General features: G+C 35.4%; 1 protein-coding gene across 1 annotated transcript; it reads right to left on the bottom strand.

The window, feature by feature from the left end:
• Positions 1-1,527: 1,527 nt before the first annotated feature.
• On the bottom strand, positions 1,528-8,963 carry LOC110036905. The gene is made up of 3 exons (XM_020741456.1): positions 8,868-8,963; positions 5,867-6,022; positions 1,528-1,848 (listed from the first exon to the last, which is right to left on the bottom strand). Exons 1-3 carry the CDS (start codon positions 8,887-8,889, stop codon positions 1,646-1,648), a joined length of 381 nt encoding a protein of 126 aa, XP_020597115.1. The 5' UTR covers positions 8,890-8,963; the 3' UTR covers positions 1,528-1,645.
• Between the last annotated feature and the right edge of the window lie 111 nt (positions 8,964-9,074).

Here is a 9,074-nt window from a genome sequence, read left to right as displayed (position 1 = left end):
CTTGAACATCTGCACCAATTCTGCTTCAATTGTCCCAGTATGACCACAGTTCTCCTTCATTCCCCAATCTAGGTGATCAAAAAGGTAGTTAAGATTTCCTATTGCATTCGTAATACTCTGAAGTTCTCTTTCTAATTTCTTCATTTTCTTCTCCAAATTAATTGAACTTCCAACTGTTGGTGGCATCAATGGTGTTAAAGCATGTGATGAATGATCCAAAATAACATCTAATGCTTCATTTCCACTCCCTAAATAATTACCATCAACAAGAATCATGGGCTCCCAAAGTAGTAACACTTTCTCCCAACTTTCATATGGAACTTGAGATTGACTGCACAGTAGGAATATTGTAGAAGGATGCCCTTATCCATATATTGACCCATTCATGATAATACCCATAACAGATTTGAAAATAATTGACCCCACATCAATGGGTTTTTCCATTTGAAAGTAATAGTTTAAAATGCACTTTCTCTTGTAACTCTAATAATCTTCATGGTAGGGAGTCATTTTGCATACATGAAGAAATGTCATTGTTTTGATATTGGATTAAGCAATGAAGCAGAGAAACTAATGTATCCCTCATCTCTAATTTTCCAATTATCATTTTCATCCATCAGAAAATTATATACTTCTTTAATCATATCTCTCATTGGGATAAAATTTTTATAATGATAGATTGGAACAGTTTCTATCATATACAAATCATTAATTCAAGCCGGAGTAAATATTATAGCCTTACCTCAAACGAAGACGTCTCCTTGGGTAATTTCATGTAAGTTAGCATAGAATTCCTTTACAACTGCTACTAAAACTGCAGCGGTAGTGTAGCACAAAACTTTTCATTGTCTTTGCATAATGATTTTCTCATTATGTGAACTTGGATTACTCAATCCATGTTTGATAAAGCCTCTCTCCTTGATAAGTCTCTTCTTCGTGATGACTTTTTCATATAATCTATAATCTTTGCGCGTCAAAACTCAAAACTGATAAACTTTCGTCTATTGAAAACTCCATACCTTTAAGTATTTCTAGAATTAGAAGCCATGGAATTTAGAATTAGGAAGTTTCTGGACGTCCAATGTAGTTCTTAGGACTTTAAAAACACTTCTCGGCGGTTATTGAGGAGCGAAATCCCGCCAAAGTCCGCCGAATTCACTATGCATGTGAAAAACTGCTCGGGATGCCATTGACGCTCCTGATGGCGCTGTCGGCGCCATGGTCCATTAGGCGGGCTCCATCGGTGCCCATTCTGGCGCTATCAACTACAAAAGCCAAATTCACATCTTTTATTTTTTTGTTCAATTCGATTCCAAATTTTCTTCCAATAACAATATTTATCTTAATTTCAGATAGATAAAATTATGTAGGACTCAAAAATACTATTTTTTCCTAAGATATAAATACATTATTAAACAAAATAGTAATATATATTTTTTATTTTATTTAATATTTTATATATTTTTACTTTTTTTTTTAAATATTAATGTTTAAAATTAAATTTTTTGTTTTTGATTAACAGAGCAGCTCGTGGCTCCTTACGCTTTAATCAAAGGAAAAAAGGTACATAATTGGGGAGGGAAGGAGGAGCACTTCTAAAAAGAGAGAAAAATACAAATAAAGCCTAAGGGTTCCTCTCTCCGCATTACAACTCCACACCAAAAAAAGTTAAAAAGTACAAAAAAGATATTACCTCCAGAAATACATGTATCGCAACAGATAATATACCAACCCAACTCAGTATACCCAAAGTAGACATGTACACAAAGTGCAAATAAAAATGTCGTGTGAATTGTAAGGCCAAAACTTTCTGAAGCAAGACTGTCTCCCAATCCATGAGCAAACAGGCTGAGAGAAGCAACAATAGTGTAAGATAGTGGTAGCTTAACACCAAAAAATAGTACTGTTAGGAGTGTTAAAAATAACAATGATGTAAAGCATTAGGATAGCAGTCCAAATAGTCCAAACAATAGAGTCTGTTGGAAACATTTGTAACCTGAGGAATGTCAGAAGCATATTTCCTTCATTCATGTGATAATTTCAAAAATACGACATCAAGGGCCCCAATGCTATAATCACCAATTTGTAATGGAGAAAAGCTACAACTAAAATTCAAGAAAAGGATAACATTGATCTTGCTCCGTAGATGCTCAACATACCACCACAAAAATTTTACCGCAAGCCACTTAATGTAATAGTATGTCAAAGCCACCAAACCCAGCTTTGTGTCCCAAAGATAAAAACTAATGCAATTCACTATAATGCTAACAAAAATGAAGCCTTAAGTCTCCAAATAATAATAAAAGCTCACGGTCTAGAGAAAATAAAGCCCGAAGCTTCCTTTCACAACAAAAAACGAGCTGCTAATGAAGCAAAAAATAGTATCAATCTGACTTCCATTAAACCAAACATAAGTAGCATGAACCGTGAGCCTCCAATCTTAAAAGAGGTTCAGAAAAATAACATCAAGGACTTCGTATCTGTATGAAAAGTGATGTAGTGCATACAACCACCACAATAGTACCAAGTAAAGGAAATCAGTGATCAAATCCTCAAATCCCAACTTAGTATAGCAATGTTTAAAGCAAGCATTATGGAACAAACTTTTCACTATGTTGCCAACCAAAATGACACCATAAAACCACTTATAAGAGAAAGATACCACTAAACCATCCATTAAAATGAACAGCAAATTCAAAACCCTGCCAGTATCACAATCCTGCCCGTGCACCAAAAAATCCAACCAACAAAGTGGAGGGAAAGTGCTGCTATAGACAGACATTCCAAACTCAAATCTATATCCAGAAAAGTCTCCATAATAGTGTAAATCAGAAAAAGGTAGGCCAGAGTATAACCAAAATTCCAAGACAAAAAAATGGTGCGTAGTCCAAGACTTTAAGGGGCCCTTAACAACAGCTAATCATCAAGTTAAAAGTACTGACAAAGCAATGCTTAGCCCGTAAAGACTGTCCAAACAAAAAAATAATGCTAGTAGAAACTATCATTCTAATCCCAAAACTAAGGACCCAACAACCAGAACATAAGGAATAACTATAAGATGACTTCCCAAAATGAAAGCAAACAGTTCTTCCAAAATAAGTCCAAAACCATGCTCCCAACTCCTAGAACCAACATAGAAAAAATAAAAAGAATTCTTGCTTAACATCCCAAAGTGGCCAAGAAAAAACTCGAGAGACAACTTCAAGAAAAGCAAAAAAATGGCAATCCAAAAAGACCCAAGCCAAACCCATAAATAGCAAAAAGAAAACCAAATGAGGGCGCAGCACCTCAAAAACGTACATAGGGGGAGTCCAAATAATTTTTAATTAGTTTATGCAAGGATGAGGGAGGGATATTAGCAAAAATAGCATTTTGTACCCTCCATTTTACCAATCAATCCGCAGATTGATTTCCTTCTCCATAAGTAAATGAAAATAAAATATTAAGGTGATGCCTTTCAATAGTGTACTTGATTCTTTTCAACAAATCTAAGATATACCAAGGTGGTTTGATCTTAGCTAAAAGAATATTTAGTAAGAATTCAGAATTAGTTTCCACCACAATGCCATTTAAATTTAAGGAGGTAACAGTATGAAGAGCAGCAAGCACCGCAGAGGCTTTAGCCTCAAAAGAGGTGTTAGCAATGCAGGGTGACACAAAGTAAGCAATACACCTGCCAGTAACATCTCTGATAATCCCTCCCATACCTGTATAGGAATTGGAAAAAATACCATCAACATTAACCTTTAACCAACCATGAGGTGGTGGTGCCCATTTAATCAAAATTTGTTTCCTACCCTTGGCCACAGTACGAGAGGCATCCTGTCCAAAGAAGGACTTTCAAGCCTTTTTAAAGTAAGCAACCACTAAGATGTAAATGGTAGAGGATGTGTGACCAATAGCTTCATAGTTATGATTGTTTCTTCCCATCCAAATAAACCATAATACTATAACAGGAAAACAAAAGTGCTTGTTGAAAGAGGGTTCTATCCCTTCCATATTTCAATAGCTATTTTAAAATTCAGATTAGTGGGCCAATGGATACCAACGAAGCACCCAATGTGATTCCAGACATCTTTAGCAAACAGACAATCAAAAAATAGGTGATTTAATGATTCAACAACTTTTTTATAATTATAACAGTAAGAGGCAAGTTCCAGCCCATCAAGAGGAAGCAATTTATGAAAGTATCTCCAAAGGAAGTAGGAAATCGATGGATAAATGAGTTTATGCCAGATAAACACATGTCATTTCCATGGAGTAAAAGAGTGTAGGTTTGAGTAAAGCCATTTTGTAACAGATGAGTTAGCATGATTCTTCCAAAAAGAAAGAGCCTTATCTTGAGATTTAACAAAAATTCTAGTTATAACAGGAGTAATTTCACCAACTAAGGTATTCAACATATCAAGATTCCAAACACCATTAATCCAACAGTCTGAGACCAATGAATTAACATCATAATCTTGAGTAGGCAAATTAGAAAAAGTAGAGAGACCCCAATCATCATTCTAAAAAGAAAAAAACTACCATCACCAATATCCCAAAACATGAAATGTGAAGCTAATCACGTGCAGCAATGATGGCTTTCCAAAGTCTAGAATCCCTCACTTTCCAATTAACAGTGGAAGGGTGTGAAGTTTTACAATATTTATGTTGCATAAATTTAGCTCATAGAGACTCTCCCTGCCAAAATTTGAACCAGAGTTTAAACATATTAATGTCAATAGTATGCTACAAAGTTCTAAACCACCAACAAATAGAGGTTTACAAGCATAGTGCCAAGTAGTCCAATTTTTAGTAGATCTAGTTCCCTTCCAAAGGAAATTATTAAAGAAATTTTCGAGAATCTTTTGAGTGCTCTTTTTGGTTTTGAGAACCTGCATCATATAAAGAGGGAGTGTGCAAGGAACACTTTTCAATAAAGTGAGCCTACCCCCATTAGAAAGGAAATTGTTTTTCCAATCATTGGTATGAGTTTAACCTTGTCTATCACCTCATCCATCTGAGTTTGCTTGGTTCTACCTCTGAGAATGTTGACACCAAGATACTTGATAGGGAGCTTAGAGATTTTGCAGCCAGTGAAATTAGGAGCCCAAGCAAGGGTGTTGGGTGGAGCACCTTTGCCAAAATACATAGAGCACTTAGCCAAATTGAACATCATCCCAGATGTATTTTGAAAATATTTAAGCAAGGACATGGTAGCTTTGATGGCACTTTTGCTAGCATTTAAAAATAAAATAGCAAAAATAGCATCATCAGCATAAAAATCATCAGAAGGTGGCTCACAACAATTTTAGATTTATGAGAGAATTGAAGATAAAGACGCTCATGTTGCAACTTATTAATAAGCCTGGATAGGTAATCAAAAGAGATAATGAAAATAGTGGGAGAAAGAGGGTCTCCCTGCTTGATGCCCCTATTGGCAGCAAAAAAACCACGAGCTTCACCGTTAACCATCACACTATAGCTATTATTGGACAACTATCTCTGTATGAGAGAGCAGAAACCCTGTTTAAAGCCTTTAGCTTGCAGAATATTGAGAATAAAGTCCCCGCTAATAGTATCAAAAGCTTTCTTTTTCCTTTTTAAGCTACACTCCTCCCCCCCCCCCCCCTGCACTTTTTGTCCAACTCCTCAATCATTTCTTGCGCTAAAAGAATGTTGTCAATGATATCCCTGCCCTTTATGAAAGCTGACTGCTGTTCAACAATAATGTGAGTAAGATGAGGCTACAATCTGCTAACAATAATCTTACTCATAACTTTAGATATCATAGTGGTGAGAGATAGAGGATGAAAACTATTCCAATTGATCTTATCATTGCCTTTTGGAATAAGAACAATCAGTGTCGATGTGAAAAATTTACCAGGATTGTTCCCAAAGAAAAAACTTTGGATAACAAGAATAGCATCTTTCCTTATAACCTCCCAAGCATGTATGTCGAAAGTGGAAGAAAACCCATCTGGACCAGGTGCTTTGTTAAGGCAAATAGATTTGAAAGCATTCAAAATTTCCTGCTCATCTGGAGGATAAACAAAACTAAGATTATTAGCATAATCATACTCACTCTCAAAGTAAGTGGAATCAAAAAGCATAGTATGAGCAGAAGTGTGAAAGAGGTCAGTGAAAAAGCTAACAACACTATCACCAATCTCTATCATATTAGTTAAAGTTATCCTATCAGCTTTTTTAAATTTTAAAATGCTATTGATGTTTCTTCTATGCGTGAGAGTAGCATGAAAATATTTAGTGTTTCTATCCCTAGCAACAAAGGAAGAGTCGTTAGCTTTCTATTTAAGCAAATTTTCCTCTAAACCAATAGCATCCAATAGATCAAGATGAGCTTAGACAATAGTGTCCATCAAATGAGGGGTAACATAAAGTTGAGCTTCCAGGGAATCAACCATATTCTGAGCATCCTTCACTTTTTTTATGTACATTACCAAAGACCTGGTAATTCCATTTAGTCAGTTAAGCCGCCACTTTATTATGCAATTGCCACAAGACAAACCAAGGAGTCCCAACACCATCAAAGTTCCAAGCTTGTGTCACCAAATCAAGAAAAGTAGCATGAGAAGTCCAAACATTATGAAATTTAAATCTAGAAAAGGTCGGCTTGACAGTAAAAACCAAAGTGAGCAATTATGATCAGAGGTAACATGACTCAAATGTTGCACCTTCACAATAGACAAGTGACTTAAAAAAGCCGAATTAGCCAACAAACGATCCAATCTCTGATAAATAAAACTCCTCCTCAAAGTGTAAGGAGTACTTGTATAGCCAAAGTCATAAAGACCTACATTAGACACAGAGTTAGAAAATCTATTATAGTAGGCTCCACTCTGCCACCACATTTTCTTTTCATTGGCTTCATGATAATATTGAAATCTCCACCAACAAACCTATTCTCGTTGATGAAGCTTCCCATAGACTCAATTTTCTACCAAAGCAAGTTTTGCTCATGCAAAGAAGAACTATATTAAACAAAAGAGCCCCACCCCTGAAAACCATCAAAACAAATTTGAGTTAGAAAGTATTGGTCCTAATCTTCATTAATTGAAAGAGTGACAGTGGACTTCCAGAAAACCCAAATTTTGTTGTTGACGTTGCTGTAAGAACGATAGCCTTTGAATTTATTTAGTATTATGTGTTTATTGACATCAACCATAGGCTCCAAAATAGCAAAAATGAGTAATTTGTGAGCCTTACATAAGTTTTTAAGCCTTTTAAGGGAGTTAGGGTCCGCCACTCCCCTAATATTTCACACCATTATGTTATTCATGATGTTGTGAGCCAACCCTTATAGAAGATCTAGTAGAGTTGACCAATTGTTCTCCATTTGAGTGATAAACACCTTCCTATATAATGTTACTAGCATTAAGTCTAGATAACTCAATGTTACGTTTAGCCTTTTTTTGAGAGTGCTTTTTTACTTGCAATTCATTTTCCAAAGTTTATGTGGCAATATCTTGAGCAGTATTAATATCATAAAGTGCTCCAACAATAGGAGAGTGAACCATGGTACTAGAGAGAGTAGAGCATTCATTATCATTAGTGTGTCTTGCAAGAGAAGAGTGTCTATTATCAGTATTTGTTTCCACAATCTACTCATTTATCATTTCTTTGTCAGGTCCCGCAAGAGGAGAGTGTCTATAAGGAGAAATAGCATAGTTATTGTTAGAGTTTTCAGTTAACTCCACATTGTCAATAATCTGCATAATCTTAGGTGTAACGTTATTACACAAGTGTAAGGCTTCAACTCCTTGATGCCCATCTTTAATTTTCAAATGTGGAGGTAAGGCTTCAATACAATTATTAATAGCTCTTGTAACCAAAGGATGCATACCAAAAATAGCATTAGTATCAAGATTTTCAACTAAAACATTCCTATTTTCAACACCAGGTGGATCAACATGCAAATCATTAGTTATATTGTTAACATGATTACTAGATTGCCTGGTATTTGGGAATTTTTAAGTTGTGGATTCATATGAAAGCATGAAGTGGTTTTATGCCCAAACATAGAGCAATGAGTGCAGTAAGGCGAATGCCTTTCAATTTCAACAGGAAATAAATAACCTTGATGTTGCGAGCCTATCCAAATTTTGTTACAGAAAGCATGAGTAATATCTCGTTCAACCAATATACGTGCTTCAGAGTGTCTTGATAAAGTGAAAGTAGCATGATCCATTTTTAATGGTTTTCCATATGCAAAAACAAGTAAAAAAATTATTTTGTGGTTAAAAACATGTAGTTTAAGCCCTGGGAATCGAATCCATACCGGAATAATAGGCAACTCAACTTAAGGATCAAAATGAATAGACCATTTTCGAAATGAATAGACCAACCATTTTCGAAATTTCATCAAACTATTTTCCACCCACATGAACCTTTTTGTAAAGAGGCGAGTGTAATCCTCATCATTTTTTAGTTGAATCAAAATATTTCTACCATCAATAACACTAACCTTCCACCAACCTTTAAATTTTAACACATCAAACTCTCTCCTTATGATCTTAACCTTAGGAATTCCATAAGTAAATTTACCAACAAGGGCAAGACAATCAGAAGAGGCAAGCACATAAGTTTCATCTTCAGTAACATAAGGAGCAAGTCTACCGTTCTTTTTCCCCAGTTTTTTGATGAAAGTATAATCTCCTCCAAAATTAAGTGTGACATGAAAAATTTGAGGAAAAAACTTAGAGGAGTATGTGGATGAAGCACCGCCCCCATCTAAAATGGCATCAACAAACGATCGAGAAATTGGTGGAATAATTGAAACTTGAAACCCAAAAAACTTGAGGAACACACGGTGAAAGAGAAAAACATGGAAGAAGAAAACCGAAGCAATGATGGAAGGATCTCACCAGCCGATCGGAGAAGCTCCATCGTCACACTCCGGAAATGGCCCAAGAATCACCGTAAAACCCTTGCAGAGCTCCCATCTCCTATTTTATATTATATATTTTATCTACAATATATATATATATATATATATCAAAGCTCTTCATTTTGAGTTTTCTTTGTATGCATTCTCATAAGCAATGTAAAAGAATATGGTTGCAGTTGTATTT

The sequence above is a fragment of the Phalaenopsis equestris genome, unplaced genomic scaffold (genome assembly GCF_001263595.1).
Source record: "Phalaenopsis equestris unplaced genomic scaffold, ASM126359v1 Scaffold212405, whole genome shotgun sequence".
Taxonomy (NCBI): domain Eukaryota; kingdom Viridiplantae; phylum Streptophyta; class Magnoliopsida; order Asparagales; family Orchidaceae; genus Phalaenopsis; species Phalaenopsis equestris.
Note: the sequence above shows the minus strand (reverse complement) of the source record. Positions and strands in the feature narration are given on the sequence as shown.